At 29.6% G+C, this 20,056-nt stretch overlaps 1 protein-coding gene across 1 annotated transcript in view; it reads left to right on the forward strand.

Annotated features, from left to right (window-relative positions):
* The window catches only part of LOC129963973 (protein O-mannosyl-transferase Tmtc3-like), a 334,865-nt gene that overhangs the window by 177,244 nt on the left and 137,565 nt on the right, over positions 1-20,056 (forward strand). The window contains exon 4 of the mRNA XM_056078611.1: positions 1,106-1,242. Within this exon, the coding sequence (XP_055934586.1) occupies positions 1,106-1,242 (137 nt within the window). The remainder of the gene's footprint in view (positions 1-1,105; positions 1,243-20,056) is intronic.

The following is a 20,056-nucleotide window of genomic DNA, read 5'->3' on the forward strand; positions in this document are numbered from 1 at the left end:
TGATAGAAGATTTTGAGAAACACTACATGGATTTAAAAAGGAATGATTTTGTGAGTACTAAATGAATCATTAATTTACATTTAATAGATACCATTCCATCAACTGTACTGTATAATTATACATATTATCACTTAATTTCATCAATTACTTTCACAAAATGTTTTCTTTTATGTCACCGAATAATTGTTTCATTATTAAATTAGATATATTGATTCCTCAATAAATTTAAAAAAAGCAAAGAATAATCGGTTCCTTTCAAAATATATTAAATAATTAAAACATACAATCATTTTCAGTTGATTTCTTACATTATTATAAAGTGAGAACATGATATTGTTTTGCTTAGGAGGTTTTGAATAGAGTAGGCAATGAATATTGAAGCTCGAAATCGCGTAGGCAATGAATATTGAAGCTCGAAATCACGTAGGCAATGAATAAGGAATAAATGTCAATTTTCATCATCATCTTTTAATCGTTATCTTATATTTGTTTTACCAGCTTTTACCAGTATTGCATTATTATTACGTATGCTTCTTTGACAGCAAATGCGTTTTTAAAAGGTTGATGTAGAACTATGGCATAGCTGTAATTTTCATGGAATGTAATTTTTTTCGGAGGAAATTTGAATAATTTAATTTTTATAATATGTTCAAAAAACTTCACTCGTATTTAATACAGTTTCGGTAAAAGTAATTTCTCTTTCCCCCAATAGGGAAATATCAATTCATTTATTCACAAGTGGGAAACATTGGAGGATTTGACTCCTGCTCTAAGATTAATACAATATGAAACTGTTTTATGATCTCAGAAATTAGGAAATAGCATTTTGTTTTTACAAAAATATTGTTTTCATAAAATATCTATATAAATTAATATGTTTAAAAATTTATTGGTAAATAGTTTATCATTCGGAAATCGCATTGTGACGGAAACGCTCGTTATTCAGCTTCCAAACATGGCATTTCTTTTTGTGAGAACATGATGTTACTTTAGTTGGGGGGTTTTGAAGCTCGAAATCGCGTAAACAATGAATAAACAATAAATGACAATTTTCATTTTTGTGTAAATAATAGTTTTGGAATTAATTTTCATTTATTTATGACAGGAAGGCAGTCACAAGTCGTACCGGCCTCTGACAGTTTTGACGTTTCGAGCGAATTATGCCGTCCATGGCCTTAGGCCTTTCGGCTATCATCTGGTCAATGTCCTGCTCCATGCTGTTGTATGCCTCCTCTTTTACAGGTCAGTGTACAATCAATTTCTTTCAAAAACTTTAGAAGTTGCCAAAATGTTTTTAAATGATAGCAGATTATATTGGTCGATAATATATTTTGTTATATTGTGGCAAACAAAGACCAATTCTTACATAAATTTATGATTTTTTGTGTGTAATATTTGGAATATTTCTGATTGAAAAAATGTTTCCGTATTCATTTCTATGGTATCAAAAATCCAAAAATATTTTATATATAATTTAGGGATGCAGTAAATATTATCCTATCTTCTTGGACAATCGATTATAAATATGCCTTAGTAAGAAAAAAAGTAATTATTGCTTAATAATGTTATTCCATTAGATATTCAATCATATTTCCCTTTAAAATTTTCAGAATTTGCAAAAGAAAATGTGTATATTTTTTTTACATATAATGCGAGGTTTCATTTTTATTTATTTATTATTTTTTGTGAGAAAGCTCTATTGTAGTCTTACAGATTTACGGATAAAATTTTAAAAATATACATCATGAAATTTCAAATGTTACAATAGTAAACTGAGGGGACACAAGTCATGGGATGGCAGTATGAAGATACACATATAACTGTAGTACCACATACATAAAAAGGCAATTCATTAGTAGGGGTTCAAATGATTGTGGAAAGGTTTCTGGCAAGATTATGACAGCACAACGGAAATTAACAGACTTTGAACGTAGAATGGTAGTTGCAGCTAGACTCAGGGGGGCATTCAATTTCGAAAGTCATTTGGGAATTCAACGTTCCGAGATCTAGAATGTCAAACGAGTGCCGGAAAGGCCAAATTTCAGGTATAAACCAGAGTCAGAAATCAGAGACAACAGACAGCGCAGTAGCCGACTACTCGCACTTAATGACCGAAGCCAGCAACGTGTGCGTAGAATTGTCACTATTAACATGCAAACAACACTGTGTGAAATAACAGCAGGAATCAATGCGAGAGTTTCGAAGGACATGTCCGGTAGGGTAATGCTGCGGCTTTAATGGGCTATAGCAGCAGAATGCCGATTCGAGTGCCTTTACTAACGACACGGCATCGCATCTCCTGGCTCATGATCATATCGGTTGGGTCCTAAAGGATTGGAAAAGCTCAACTTGGTCAAATAAGTCACGATATCAATTGGTAATAACGCAGACAGCGCAGTAGCCGACTACTCGCACTTAATGACCGAAGCCAGCAACGTGTGCGTAGAATTGTCACTATTAACATGCAAACAACACTGTGTGAAATAACAGCAGGAATCAATGCGAGAGTTTCGAAGGACATGACCGGTAGGGTAATGCTGCGGCTTTAATGGGCTATAGCAGCAGAATGCCGATTCGAGTGCCTTTACTAACGACACGGCATCGCATCTCCTGGCTCATGATCATATCGGTTGGGTCCTAAAGGATTGGAAAAGCTCAACTTGGTCAAATAAGTCGCGATATCAATTGGTAATAACTGATGGTAGGGTTCGAGTGTGGTGCGGATGCAACGAAGCCGTTGACCCACGTTGTCAACATCATTGTGAAAATTGATGGCGGCATCATAATGATGGGCTGTTTTTACATGGAATGTACAGAATCCTCTGATCCAACTGAATCGATGATTGATTATACATGGTTAAATGAAGACCACTTACAACCATGCATGAGCTTCATAGACCCAAACAATGAGGGAATTTCTGTGAATAACAATGTACCATGTTACTGGACCAATGAATTACCCAATGACCACAATTAGTTTCAAGACCATTCTGGAAAATTCCGGCGAATGATTTTACTATCTTGATAGCCCGACAGGAATACCATCAAACTTTTGAAGTATATAATCGGGAGATAAGTTCGTACATAAGTTCTTACATTAGTAGCACTTTCACAATTATGAACATATATAGAAGCAGCATGACACAATCTTTCTTCAGAGAATTTCCATAGGCGTGTTGAATCCATGCTACGTCGAGTTGCTACACATTTTCAGGCAACAGGAGGTCCAAAATTTTATTGGGAGATACCCCATGATTTTTTTCATCTCAATGTAAATCTAACTTTTATAGTAACCAACGTGCTTGGCGAAAGTTGGAATGCATTTACTTTCATTGAACTCTCTTATGTATAATTTAATATAAAAGATTCCTCCAATAAAATATTAAGCATAAAATAGTGACAGATTTTAAACAATGCTTTTTAAATAGCCTTTGACTGTTTTTTGAACCTATGAACAATCATTATAGTGTGAAGTCTCATTAAATTAAGGTACCTATATTTCTGGTTCATCTATCTTTTAGTTTTCTCGGTAATGCGACTGCACTTTTTTATTTGTTTTATAAGCTATAAATATAACCAGAATCCTTATATTACCAGAATCTTTCTTTAATTTTCAAAAAAAAAGTAAGAAAATCAGTCGGTTACATTTTTGGTTACATAAACGGTTTGAATTTTTGAGCAACAATGTGATCTATTGTTGAAAATTAAGCATAGGATATTTTTTAAAAAAATAGTGAAATACGGAAAATGTCGTACATCTATTACAATAACAGCACGACAAAGAGAATTTTGGGGATTTTAAGATGCCAAAAAATCATTTTGAGGCATTAACATGTTCCAGAATCATAGCAGTAAAACGCCACGATTTTGCTTAATTTTTACTTAATTGAAATTTCAATCAATTTACTTAGAAATGTACATTCTTACCTAACAATAGATATAAGAGCCAATCTTGATAGCTTCTTTACCTAATCAATAGAGTACACTCACATTAATTTTTATTATGGTAGAGACGAATATGAATTACAAATAACGTTCATTTTATCTGTCTTTTAAAGCTGTTGTAATTGTGAAATGCAGTTTTGAATCATTTCATGTTGCAATACACTCTGCATTCCTATTCCTGCGGGATATTCCTAACAATGTCCATAGAACCATTCTCATTTCAACGATAACTAATGCAGTCGACACAGAAGCGTCGTCCGTAATCCTATACACCTACAATGGAGGAATTCTCTATAGCCAGCATTCTCCTGGCCAATACAAGGAACCGTCTCTCAACAGTGAGAATAAGAGATCCGTTGAGTGATGAGCGGCCATCTTTGTGAGACTTCGGCCATGAATAACCTGTGGTCAGTCTAATGAAAGAGGGTTTTCTCCAGAGGCTTGGCCTTTTCTTTCCTGTTAGAAAGAATAATTAGGCCTACATTTCTCTGAACTTACTAATTTATAATATATTTTCTGAAATAAACATTTATCGTCACATTATTTTTCAGAACTTATTTCTCTATGTTGTCATATTAGCAATGTATTTTTTCAAATTTTTTGGTCAATAGTACCTTTTGACTCTTGATTTTTTTTTTCTTATTACTCAACATTCTTATTTTTATGTTGGAGCCTACCACTACATTTTGTGGAATAATTCTTTTTGAATTATTTCAAAGGAGTAATAATTCTTATGAATTCTTAAATGAATAAATTAGTTAACGGTTCTTAAATACCTGATCATCATCCATGAGATAATTTATAATTAGATTTACTCAAAATAGCCTTGGAAGTCAAAACATTAAAGTGTTTTCATGGTAAACTTAAAAATCTTCTTACTATTAAAGGGGTAATTTATTATTTTTATTTAAGGTGTATGTACACACTTGAAACTTCGAAAATCGTTCAAAATATCGAATGTTTTTTTTTTATTGCTTAATAATGTTCTCTGATCTTTTAGCTATCAAACGATGCCAAGATGTTGTCAATATTCGAAATATTTCTCGAGTTATACTTATTTTTCTTGAGGTGCTTTCATTAAAAACTCTAGTTGCGGTGTTTTTAAAACTCATTTTATGAAGAATGATATTTTTCTACTATGTTGCTTCATTCAAACAACCATAACTCAACAAGAAATGAACCAAATACAATTATTTATATATCAAAATAATCTGTATGAAATAGCGGATGTTTTGTGTCTCAATCAAAGTTATATTTATAGAAATAAATTTTTAATAGCTCCTTAAAAGTTAAAATGACAGAAAAAATCTCGCTTTTTCTATTCATCGTTGATGAAAAAATTGTTTAAAAAAAAACTATAAATTTTTATAACTTGTTTGAGGCAGACAACATGAAGACTAATATTAGGCATAATTTCCAACTAGAATTGTGTGTCTGTACAAATTAGAATTTAAGATATCATGTTTCAAAAAATAGGCTAATTAGCTCATTAAATATTATTTAATTAATTAATAATTCTTGTAATATGGTTTTTTCTCACTGAAATGAATTTAAACATATATTAATGACCAACAGTGAAAAAACTGGATTTTTAAAGTTAAAATTTAAAAAAAAAGTCTTCAAGTGTGTACGTACACCTTAATACAAAATTAAATAATCTGTCAGTATATTTAACAAAATGTTATGAATTTTGGTCATTTTTAAAAAAAATTAAACATGACAAAATGAATACAAAATCAGTTTATGATGAAATTTTCAATAATTTGATTACGCTTAATTCACAAATACCGGTTTTTTTCCCTTTAATTTGAGTATAAATCTCTTAACACTTTGAGTCTTATGTTTACATTTTAATGAAAATCCTTATATCTATGAAAAATAGCTCTCAAGAATAATTAGTGCTGGAGATTTGCTGATTTATATTGAAATTCTGCAGTTCTTTTAAAAATCTCATTTAATGAGGAGCATCCTCAAATATATGCTTTAGGCAAAATATACAAATATAGTGATGTAGTTGCACAGAAATAGGTAATTGAATTCACTCTGGAGTTGATTACTTGAAATGCCTTAAACAATGCACTATCCTTAAGTTTTACGTTGATATTACTAAGAATTTGTATTCCATTTACATTGATCTGAAATTCATTTACATTGCATATAAATCCAGCAAAATTTTCAATTTAATCTATGTTTTTCAATAAAACGAACAGGAATTAAGATGGTCACTCTTAAAAGCTAATTGCTGCTTGAAATTTAAAAATTTATACAGATTAATAAAATGAATGTCGTGAATAAATTAAAAGGGTGAAATGATTTATATAATCAGTTTGTACTTTTAGAAACATGCAAACATCGATAACTCACAAACGTAATGACTTAAATATATCAAATTTGGAGTGGAATTTTCTGGCTGTAAGTGTAGTTTTACGCCAAATTTTGTTTCAATCGGTTGAGAAAAACATGTCTGAAACGCAAATTCGATTTTTTGATACTATTATCGCATGCCAAGGATTTATCGCCAAATAACTCGCCAAGAATGATACGACAGATTCAGTACAAATGCTAAATTCACGTCCAAAAGTTAATAATTCGTAACTATTGTGTTCTCTGGCGTGACAAGCTTATTAGACAGAATTCAAGAAAGTTTTCTGAAGACCAATCTCACTGGCTTGTTTTGCCACATAAAATTCTATAAATTGTTTTTTTCAGAATCATATTATGTATTACTCATAATAAATTTTTAACAAGTGATTTAATTTATGATCATCCTGTATATCTTAATGTTAAATGGAATTTTGGAAGAGATTACCTTATTAATTAGATTTAATTAACTAGAATTAATTGTACTATCTTATTCATAACATGTAAGTTTTTTTCAATTAAAAATTTCAATTGATGTGAAACTGTTAATATTTAATAATATTTCTTTTTCATATTTCTTTAAGTGCCTAAAAAAACAATGATTATTCGAAAATATATTATTAATGAAGGCAAGCTTTGCTCTGAAGAGAGTTGCTTTGTATCGATATACTTCGAGTAAGTGGTTTCAAAGCCTAACGATCCATGTCGAAGCCCAAATTTCTGAGTGTAACGATCGTGTAATTGGGCGAATTCTATTGGTCGGTGAAAGAAGAGTTTTTTTTTTCATTTATCTTTTTTATATCTTTATCGAGAGACTTGTTGGTAAAAAAATAATAAGAGGCAGTAAAAACTCTCAACTTCTTACCATTTTCTTCTAATTTTTACTAGATAGCCCGCTGTAATAGCCTAAAATAAAATATTCCCCTGGCTGCCTAAAAGAGTGTGGACACGGCTACTACGGGAAAGGAAAAAAAAAATCCCCCCTCCCGCGAAATAGTCAGCAAGAGCGAAAAAAGAGAAACTCGAGACAAGAATACAAATGTGTTCTTCCACGTTTTTATTTCTTTTAAAGTCGCCGGTACTTTCAACTCTTAGAGAAAAGTCTCTCTAGTCGCAGTCCAGTCACGTGTTCCTTCCTATCGATATCGTGGTGAAGTATCGATTTTTTTTGGCCCCCTTCCCACTTGCCCCGACAGGCACTCTAAGGCCCACGCCTTCTTACATAAGGCCTAATAGCCAAAGACGTGCGAAATATTAAATGGCGCCAAATGCTTCGCAAAGATGCGCTTTTTATTGGTGGACTCACTTAGAGTGGAACTGGGCACTTGCGAATATCGCCAAGAGTTTGCTTTCTTTTATCCTTTTTTTAGAAAAAATTCTGTCTGAGGAGAATCAAAATTTCGAGAGGATGTTGTCATTTGAATTTATTTTTGTTGGTAGAACATTTTCTCCAATGGAAAGTTGGGAAGTTTTCTTGATATAAATAATTACTATATTCAATATTTTATTTCGAATAAATAAACGAACGCGCTTCTGACGAACCCTTTAATTGCCTAACATTAGAAGGGGTTTATTAAATATTGTTTTAAAGCCCCAAAAGGATTATTTTTGTGAGAACGCAATTTTATTGTCATATTGCTTGGACAGCACACCACATGAATAGGCCACTTTTAAGAGATGAAGATAAACTAATTAATGAACAAAATATTTATAATTTGGAAGAAAAAATTTGCAATTGTCTTTTGAGGATAAACAAAGAAACGGGAACAGGAAAAGGCACAGAAAAAGAAGCTGAATTCTCAACAAATATTGCAAGGCAAATATGGCAACAAAAAAAAATAGCTCGCTAGAATTCAACAGAAATTTATTTACTTTCACAAAATAATACTGTAGTTAAACAAAAACCTGAGAGTTGCCATATTTATTTAGTTTTTTCTTTGATACTTTTTCAAAAATATTAATAAAAATTATTGGAAAAATGTGATATTCAAAATAATCATGCGGATTTTCATAAAATATGCTTTATATATTAATCGCCTTGTTCAAGATTCAGGACCAATATTATGATGAAATATTTATTTCAATTTGAACCAAATTTCTAATGCTAAATATTTAAATTGGTTGCCAAAAAAGTTGAGAAAAATGTTTTTTACGGTAACTTCACCAGTAAAATTAAATTTAAAAGTTTATTTACTCTACATCGTTTAGTTCTCATTTCTTAATGATGTAAACAGATATGGGCAGATATTTAACAAAGTAAACAGATGTGGGCACGTTATCTAGTACTAAATTGTCTGTTATCTTACACTTATATTCTTCTATATCCAATATAAACAATAAATTACAAAATTAAATTTAGTGATCAGAGTTTGAGTAGGATATGACACATTGACAATCTATAAAATCTCAAATAAATTAGGTATTTTGTTTCATTTGAAGTACTCTACAGATTTTTAAAAAAAAAAATTATTAGCAGTTCTAAGCGAAAATAAATATTTTCTGTTGTTTTCACAGATAAAAATCAACAACCTAAGAATAATAATTTATTACATTTTCGCATGATAATATTTAGGTTCTACCTATTACATAAAATACTGTTCACTAAAAATGCTTCAAAGGACAGATGTAGAACCTAAAGATACAGATTTTTTCTGAAAATAATTTTTTTTAGAAGTAGGTGTTCGCAAAGGAAGATTTTTCAAAATTCCAATTTGATTTTTCACTAAAAATTAATCGAAATTTAATATTTTAGAACTTAACTGTCAAAAGCCATATTTTAAAAATTTAACTTTTTAGTGTCACTCGTTCTATTTCCACTGAAATCTTCTTTTACAAATTTTAATATTTTTTTAAGCTTTATAATTTTATTTTATTAAATTCTTTCCCTTACTATTTTCAGTTACTATGTTCACTGATTTGCGTACAGCGACAATGATAAGTATACTTATTGTGTACACGGTTTCGCTACTATAAAATTAGATTAAATTGTTTTTAAAAAATAATTTCATAAAAGAATTAATCCAGAAATATTAGCAAACTTTTATTTTTTTATTCGGATGGCGAATTTAATTTTTATCCGCTTAACTGGCCAAATAATTTCTAATTTTTTTAATACATTTACTTATGTCTTTGTAATTATTAATAACATTTTTTAGTTAAAAATTAAATTAATTTTTCATTAAAAATACTTAGTATCGAAATGCACCAATTCATATAAAAAATTAGGTATTTAATTACTTTGATAAAAAATTATATTCATTTTGCATTTTTTTTATTAAATTGCTCTTTAATAGAAATGGCCATTTTATTTCAGAAATTTCAGTTTTATTACATTTATTAATATATTTCTATTGATTAAAAATTCCTTTAGTAAAAAAAGGGAATTTATTTTTGGATCTATTCGTAAAATTCACTCTCATGGCCAATCTAAAATAAATAAACATAAAATGAACCCAGTACATAGTTTGGATGAAAAGTCATCTCTAATTACACTAAAAATGTTCTTATTGATGATAAATTGATCAATAACTCCATCAATGGCCTTCCTATAAAAGGCGAACTCACTGAATCGCTTTTCAATCACTTTCACCTTCCAAAGAGCGTGGAAGAGCACAAGGATTTCTATAGAATTTCTGGATATTTGCATAGGTTAAACAGAATGGAATTCAATGGCGAATTTTTGAATAACTTGGCGATAAATAATATAAATCATTTTAATTAATTTATACTAGGATATTTTTTTTGTCAAATTGTAAGTCATTAAAGAATTGTCAATGGCGATCTTATATTTAACTTTTTTAAATAAATCTTAATTCGCACTTAAGCTTGATCTGATGAAACTGAATTTTAATTAAATCTGTTCGTTTCTTATCCATTTTAATCCTCTTCGTTATATGCTGTTGGTGCTGAATTCGAAATCTGATTTTTCATTGGGAAATTCTAATTCAGGCTTTTGGGCGAAATAAAAAGAAACTGCAAATAAATTGATGATAATTTCTTAATGAAAAGGAATTCAAAAGTGCCATTTAAATATAGACTAATTAGTTGGAGAAAATTTTGTTTAGGACTGATTTTAAATCAATAGTGAGATTTAATTTTAATTCATTTACACCAAATCCATTAAACTTATTCCCTTTTTATTCAAAAGAAAAGATCCCATGCCATCGTTCAAGAGTCGTTCTAAAATCACATTTTTGTTTATAAAATGGCTTTTATTGCATTGGTATCAAAGAGATGCAAAGTTTATTCGCGAATGCAAGCACGGTGGTTCATCTAATGCATCTCTTTTAAAATTCTGTATAAGTTAGTTAATTAGCTAAGTGATGCAAATTGCTTAAAAAGCTGATTCTTTTCCAAGATTTCAAATAATTATTGCGATGAAATTCTTTTTTAAGTTTATTTCCTCTGCATTTATTAATATATAATGAGCATTTCAATTTCTTTAACTGCAAAAGGATAATTTTATTTTATTTAATTTTATGTAATTAAAGCTAAAATAAGGGTTTGAAAAATATTTTTTTTTATCTATGGAATTTTTCATAAAAGAAAACATGTTAATTAGCATTTATTTTTATCGGTTCTTGAGGATATACTTCCATTTTTATTGATTTTTTTAAAAAGAAAAATATGTTTATAGTTTATGCAGTATTGTCTTAGTATTATGTTTTATTCTGCAGTATTTTTTATGAGCTTCTTTCTTAGAATCTTGAAAGTTCCGATTATTTCTTTTACCTCTATAATTAAATTCATATTTTTTTTATTTTGAATTAATTCATACTTTGTATGTTATCCATGCTTTTTATCTAATGATGATTCTGTTTTCTTTTATATGAGAAATTTCGTTCATATAATTTCGGTTTTTTTTTTCCTTCAGTGATTTTTTTTCTCTCACTTTCTTGCAAATTATTTATAATGAAACTAATTTGTAAAAATTTGCCTTATATATTTTTTTTCGTTTCTTTACTAGTTTTAATTTAGTTGTGGGGTATAGCAATTTGCTATTCTATTTTTAGGACTTACAAAACAATCCTACGAACGGAAAACAATAAAATAGTTATAAGGAAAAAACGAGGTCATCTTTTTTTAAATTGGAAGTTCTGGACATTTCATTGGTTTGAAACAAGGCATTCTTGATTAAAATACATCAATTATCTGAATTTTATCACATAAGCGATGCTATTTAAATCATTATCTTTGACAGTGATAATAAATTGATAATATATCTCATTAAGAAATACGAAATTTGAAAATCTATATAGGATATCCTAATGCTCTAGTAGCTTACAGTTTTGAAAATATTGCAATTGTGTTATTAAAGTTTAGATTATATAAATATACTTATGTATCCTGATCATATTGGTGCTGAAATTCAAAATTCCGCTAAAATTCAAACGGGTTTGTCATAGTGGTTGTATGGTGTAACACAATCAGTAGGCCTCAATAACAAACACAGCCAAGACGTATACAAGCAATACACAGCAGCACAAAAAGAACAAACAACAGCCCACAAGTAGTAATCGGAGCAAACAACAACAACAACTGCAGCACTCAAAGCGGCCAAACAGAACTCAGCAGGACGAGAGAATCTACGGATCTATTTTCTAAGGTCTCTCCAAATACCTGCTATTCTCAATTGTCTTTTCACTTTAACTGTACCCAACTGGTGACTCCATACTTTAAGACTGATAACTCCATATGACTCGATGCTGCTTCAATACTTGTCTCCAAAACTCGGCATACAGTACCAATTCTCAGTCCACTAATCGCTTGAGCTACACTCAACGCTTGCGCTTCTCTGGACTAATCTAACTAATTAGTCATTAACTCACTAGACGACTCTATACTATTCACTTCGGCTTGGGCTGCAGACTTTTTATAGTTTCTGGAGCAGGACAAAGAGGTTTCTAGAACAATCAAGCATTTCTCGGTTCCTAGTGGTTCTATTACCAAAATTCTTGAAGATTCTAGCATCATCTATTTGGTCGCCAAACGGTCGTCAAGCCCGAGAGTTATTGAACCGGCATCCAATCAGCATCCAAAGAGCTGGTTGTAAGACGTTCTTTCCTACGATAGAACTAACTGTGCTGGGAAGCAACATTGCAGATTCGCAACAATATGTATTGGTCTAAGTCACTTTAAAGGGAAATGACTTTTATGCACAGATGTAAATAACATTTCAATAAGTTGCATTTCCATAGATGAAGATACACTCCCTCGTGATTGAATTATTCTGTTATTCTCTATTCTACCTTATGAGGAGAAAAGGCATATCTGAAAAGTAAAATAAACTAAAACGCATGCGGAAATTTGAAAAATTACTTACAGTTTTTCGGCACGTAATGTTCCGTGCTTTATCTTTTCTATCCAAAAAGTGTGGAATTCTCAAGAGAAGATATTATTTATCTGGGCTTCTTCCATACACGCTACTTCACGTGTTAACGAGAAACCGATTAGATTGAGAAGAAATATTTCCATGACTGATACTAGCTTTAAAACCAAATGCTTTGGGAATTTCTAGGTTTCGAAATTATTGAGCTAAGTAAAGGTATTCGTAAGAATATCGCAAGTAATAGTGCATATTTTTTTTTTCTTTTTACATTGTTATTTCGTGTTTTAAATGTAATTCACTTATAATAAAATTTAAATAATTTAGTTTAATCTGGAATTTTATAGTGATTTAAAAATAGGAAAAAATGAAAATATAATTTACAATCCCATTTTTATTAATATATTTTTCTAAAAAATGCTTTTTTTATGAAATATTTGGAGGTTATAGTAAAAAATTTAAAATTATTAGGCCTTCATAGAGTGAAATGGTATATTTTTAATATTTAGTTATTTCTTAGAAATATTTTGGCTTTTGATAATGTTTCGTTAGAGTATTGTATAAAATATCAAGTACCTTTATCATCTTGTTTAAATTCCAAAAACTTTTCTTATTGTCATTTTTTTAAACACCTGAAGTATTGTCATTTTTTGAAACACCTTTAAGCACCTGATTTTTTTAAACACCTTTAATTTCAACTCTTCAGGCCCAATGCCAACTTTAAATTATTAATTTCTATAGATTATGGGATAATCAGTGACATCATCAAAATAAAAAATTTAAAAAGTGGATTTTTTTTTAAATTTTGGCTTTCTGCAAGAAATACGAAAATTTACGCTGCATTAAATAGCAAATTAACATTAATTTTTATCAATTTTATATTTTATATGATATGAGAGCATTTGAATGAAAGGATTTAAATAAGATATTGTATAATGCATTCAAATAACATGGGAATTAATGTGCTTGTAAAACTAACAAATTTGGAATAAATATTGATTTACATAAATTTAAAATATCATTTACAGTTCTCATATATCATTTTCTTGTATTTAAAAATTTGAAGACAAAATCTTGCGGATGAGGGCCATCTTAACATATATCGGGTCAGAGAATACTGTTAGAAACGGTCCGACGTTTTGACGTCCAGTCATAGTTGTCATTACATTTAGCAATGTCTACAACTCTCAAAAAATATTATGTAAATTCCTTGCGTATCACCACCTATACTTGTGCCCGCAACAACTACGATCGTTTGTGAACCAGCAAGTAAATACATCCAGATCACATCTGCGAACACAATCAACATATTTTTCCCATTCACGGGCAATCGCTTAATGAATACATTACAGCTGTTTAGTGTCACTTATAGTTGATAATATGATTAAAGATGTTAAGAGTACACGGTATTCCAAAATTACGTTTCCATAAATTCGTTAAAATTTATTTTGTTTTCCCTATACTTTGATGTAAACTCAGTAAAATTTTATTTTTAAAATAATTTTCTTGGTCCCTTAATTTTTTTAAAAAAAATTTCTTAACATTTACTTGTTGTTGCTTGTTTTATAAAGTGCTTTTTCTCATTTAATGTCATTATTTGCTCACTAATTTTTTTTAGAGTTCATATATTAAACATAGTCGAATTAAGAATGTGGGGTTTAATATCTTAATTACTTTTTCAGAAAAAATATTTTCTCATAATTGTGTTTGTGTTAGATACATTGAAAAATATTCAATTTTTTCACTTTCACTATTCATAATTTTTTTTTCTAATAAATACTTTTACACTACTTTTTACTGTTACCTTTATTCTATTACTACTTATTTTTACTAGTACTTTTATTTCTATTAAGTTTGATATTTGTGAGTTTGCCGAAAAATTTGAAATGATTTGAGTAAAATGCGTTTTTTAGCATTTTGTGCTAGATATGATTTCAAAAAAGCAAACTGAGAAAAATATTTCAAAAATTCAAGAATAGAAATATTGCAAATAATTCAGAAAGTCAGATTATTATAAAACCAGATATCTTATAATGCTTTTTGTTAAAGTGTCTTATAATGCTTTTGTTTAAATTAAATTTCAATCACCCTTTAGAATAAAGTTGGTTATAAAATTTGAATTATTTTAAATACATTCTTTTATTCAAAATTTGTATTTGTTAACAAAATTATTCGAAAATCTTATTTGGAGTTTCAGAGACTGCGAGGAAATTCACATTTAAGGATTTTCTTTTTAAAGAAGTCATGATGAATTCGGACCAATGACCCATAAAGTTGATTCACTCAAGAGGTTTTATCCCAATTTATGGATACTGTGAATGCGAGTAGGGCGGTTTTAAATGCATCTTGCCCTGTTCTAACCGAAATAGATCTTTTCGTTAACATTTATCTAATTTAAATAAAATGTGGAAACAAATTAGTATTAAGTTGTAGAAAATTAATATATTCACATCAAATAAGTGAACGCTATCGGATTTATAGATTACATGGTAGTGAATGGAGTGCTTTTCGATGGATGCATTGAGAATTGACTATTTCTTAAATGTCTTCAATTTTCTTAAACGTTATGTAGAGCAATAAGATGAAATGGAGGATGAATATATACGTGTTAGGTCGAAACTTAAGTTTATTCGACTTTTGAAGATAGAAATGGGTGTATTCTGACAGATCTTGTGTTGTTCTGACCGATATTGGGCTTTCCACTTATGTTCTTCCAATTTAAAGAAAATGTTAAAACTGATTTATCGTATGTATATCATGTATACGATATAGTATGTATGAGTCATGAAGTTTCAGCCTATCCGGATTTACGGATTGTATGGTAGAATTTAAGGAACCTCAAGAAATTTTATACCTAAAAGGGGAAAAAAATATTCGCTCTTGCTGTGTTACTTCAAACTTTGTTTCAAAAATTTTGATTCAAACCCAGTATTATAGAAATAAAACTGGGTGTGAATAGCATCCATATAGAAATAATATATGCACATATATTATTTCTGGGTATATAGAAATAATATATGCACACTGATGAAACTACTATTCTTCGTTCATTCATTTTTTCTTATTTACTCTTCTTTCTTTACGTTTTTTTAAACCCTACACATTCTGCTCTTAATTCATTTTAATTCAAGATTAGATCTTGAAGAAATGTTCAGTGCCCTTCCAGAACAGGATATTAGAATATAGTCAAATTGGAATATTACCGCTTTCTCTACAGATAGTACTTCATATTCAAATTTTTTATTTAAAATGCAAAACACTGTAAAAATATATTTGTGTGACTAGGCTAGATTAGGCCTAGATTAACTAATGACTGAAAAACTGCATTTCATACCCGGTGTTCTAACTACTATATACAGCTATCGGCCGCAAGCTTATGAAGCTCAAATTTACCCTCATTTGGCCACGGTGACCTGGTTTCGGTTTCTAATCTGAAGGGTTTCGAGCTCGAGACCCTATTCCACTGTAGAACCACCGTATAAGCGAATCTGATACACTTTAAATCCGTCGGTGTCAAACGTCTTCCTATCAGTGTGGTGCCAAAGTTTGGAGAGGAAGTGCCAGCTCAGGTGCCGCCCTCGTCACCTGAATGCTGTTCAAAAGTATGAAATCCGTTCCAAAATGGCCCTAGTTAACTTTAAATAGGGTGTTAATATAACTGAACTGAACTGACCTTCCATTTAATAATTCCTATTCGAATTGCAATCGAAGCTTGGGTAAAGATACAATGTAATCCTGCAACAGGACTTCGCAGTGTAATCGAATTCTAGACATTTTCCTCTTAAATAGGTAATTTTGGAGTGTAACAATAAAAGGTCTTTTATCCCCTTTCAAGACACTGAAAAATAAGATCTGTATTAATTTTGACCCATCATGTGATAACTTTTTCTTGGTTTTACCTCAGTAAAATTATCGACAAGGTAATTGGAGGTAGCCATAGCAAGATGAAATTTTGGTCTGAGAATTTTACTATCCCATTTATTAAAAACAATGTATGCTAGTACGTTGTTTGTGCATTTTGAATGAAAAAGAATGATCGGTAATGTGCTACTTTGAATAATTTTAAAGATGAAGTTTTAATTGTCTCATATGTGTTATAGTGATTTTGAATTGAATTATTTTTTTCCAATATGCACGTTTTCGGAGCTTTTCAATTTTTTTTTTTATCAACTTCTGCCCCCTCCCCCTTCCCATAAATACAAGCCACCAATATTTCTTTTGTGATCTAAATTTATTCACCTTACAAGTTGAAAGTAATTACTAAAAAAATGATGCTCATTTTTTTCAAAAACAAAAGGGAAAACAATGATGAATTTTTGAAAATTTTTCGAAATTCCTAAATTATCTTTGAAAGATTCTTAATTTTTATTCAAACTAAATAAATTAACAAAAAACAAGATTTCTAGTATGATCATTGTACAGTAAAGATGATGTACTGTTTTAGCAGAAAACATGATTATGTATATATATATATATATATATATATATATATATATATATATAGAGAGAGAGAGAGAGAGAGAGAGAGAGTGAACCTATATTAGAACTATATATATTTTCATTCTCATAATATTTGATTTAAATTAATGTAATTAAAATGTCTTAGAAACTTTTAATTACAGTATCCAATGACATTTATTTTTATTTTTATTATTTTCTATTTTTATTTAAATCTTTAGATTTATTTTTTAATTCCCTACTAACTTGGATCACTCGTAAAAATTCAAAATTTAATTTAATTAATGATTAACTAATATTTAATGTTACGGAAATATTAAAATTTTGTATTATCATTGAGAAAATAAAAATTAAGTATGTAAAATTTCAAAATTCTAGAACACCAGAATGTGAAAAAGCAACTTAGAAATTCTATTTTTAAAAGCGCGAAACAATGTTAGTTAAAAAAAAAGTGTATAAAGCTGAAATAAAAAAAAACTACAAATTTTTAATTATTTTCATCAGTCTTTTAATATTGCACTATTCGTTACACAATTATAATGCAGAAAATTCAAAAGAAGTCTAAAACGCATTTCAAATCCATGCACAAATTTCAACAGGACAATATGATAGCAGATAATCAATCGTATTTATGAAAAATGAAATAAATTCCAATTATAGTTGATTTCGATATGCTCCTGATTTCTTATAGAAAACTCCATTTCAAGAGAATATTTATCTTATTGTGCAACAGTTTACTCTTGTTTCAAGTGATGTCGGCAGTGATAACTATCTGCTAGGAAAATTACAAATTAGAATTATAGTTACAGTTATAGTTAATAAATTTGCTGTTTTAAAATAATATAATACTGAAAAAACTTTAAAAAATATTTGCCATGAAAATATTTGCCCTTTAATAAATATTTTCCCTGTGCCTTTTCTCCAATATCAAGAAATTAATTTTTAAATTTATTAAAAGTTGTTCGTTAATTGATTGCATGTGCCCGAGTCATTTGTGAAGTTTCTAAGAGAAAAATGTACTCGGATTTTGCAATCGCGAACTGAGGATTTGTCCTTTTTCTGTCTAGTTAATATGGATATGGAATCGTGCCAAAAGTACTTGTCAACGGTAAATTATTAGCTGCAGTAAAAATGGTTGTAGTTATTTAAAACAACGATGCTTTGGGAATAGTTATCTCATAAAACTATCTGAGTAATAATGTATTGATTGGTATTCCTGAAATGAGTCCAATTAACTTTTTATCTATAACTTTCTCTGATTTATCGCTGGCATTGCTCCTTTGCTGTTTTGAATATCTCCTTATGTTGAAGTTATAATGGTTGACATAATTTTTATCAATTTTGTTCTTATATTCACTAAAAGTTTATTGCTTTCATAAATCTTATAAATGTTTTTTAAACCCATATTTTGTAGATATAGAAATCGAATCATGCATAACCTTCATAATAACCATATACGAATAGAAGTTTTCATTAATTTTTTAATTAAATTTCATTTTGTGAATTTGGTTAGTTTGAAAACTGTGTAGATAAATTTAATGCCTATCCAAATTGTGATCTGAAAAAATTCAAAAGTTCTTCCATGGGTTGTATGGTGAAAAGATAGACAAGTGCGATTATGGTTAATGGTGTTTTATTTTACAAAAGAACACAAAATATAGATAAAGTGACATAAGCAATCAATTGCTATTAAACACCCGCAGTAGCACAAAGCGCTCAGAAAGTTTGCAGTAGGTCAATATTCCGAAGAGGGCCTCCACTGAACTACTCACTTGAACTCAACTCAACTATTACTAACTATTTCGACTGCTGAATCACTCTCGTTTATGTGCCTCCTCATTTTATTGGCACAGTAATAGGGAATCGAATGTTCTAAAACAAACACTGAAATTCAACAAGCAATCACCAAGATTTTCGAATATATTTTGGTCTTTCAAATTTGGCGCCAAATTTGTCAAGTTTGTAGCGAAAGCGAGAGGGGGGCATTGACTTATCCTCCATTTAACAGTCTTTGCTACATCTGTAAAACCATCGCTTTAATTGGAACAATTACTGCGCATGGAAGCAATATCACAAATTCGTAAAAAATACTATATGGGGAATTTGATTCCAGCTTCCAAAGTGTAACAACTTTACACAGTTTACATATAAAGAAGGAATATCGCAATCGTTGCAGAAGAGATAAAAAAACCAAAAGGTTATTTTAAAAGTATGTAATAAACATAGATTATCAATTAGCTGTAATATTCCATCGAAAATCCAAAATAATAACTTTGATAATCATCACGTAGAAATAATGATAGACTCATCGCAAATTTTGAACAAATTTCGTTATACGGTATGCTATATATACTGGCCTACTTTTATGAATGGCCAAGGTAATTAAGAAAAAGCAAAGAAATTTACAAATGCAATTTGGTATATGAATTTTACTGAAAAATATATATTTCCATTAAATTGAGAGTAAATTTGTCAATAGAAAGAAGGGCTATTCAAAAACCTATATTCTGCTTTATTTACATTGCAGTATAGATAAATATAAAATTTTCTATATGATATCTTGTCAATAGATTGGGGTGGATAACATGTACACGAATGAGAACTTGCCGAATAAATATGTCGATTATCGCGGATATAAAAATAGATATTGGCGGATATAAAAAGGTTTTCAAGTAGCCTTTATCCCAATTGGAAAACGTATGTCCTGCAAGAAGGGCTGGTGTATATTCATTAGATTTACTATCTCATTTTAAACCTATGCTATTTGCTGATCAGTCTGAGATAATTGCTGTCTGATTGTCAAATGATGAATGCATGAAAATCGGAGAGAATATTTCCTTTTATTCCGTTTTGTAGGTATGTTTTCATATAATTGTTTAGTTAAAAAAATCTGCTTGATATTTTTCTCACGATATTATTTTCATATTCTGGGGGATAAAATGAATTTTATTTAGAAAAACTCGGGCA

Source organism: Argiope bruennichi, chromosome 3, assembly GCF_947563725.1.
Source record: "Argiope bruennichi chromosome 3, qqArgBrue1.1, whole genome shotgun sequence".
NCBI lineage: Eukaryota > Metazoa > Arthropoda > Arachnida > Araneae > Araneidae > Argiope > Argiope bruennichi.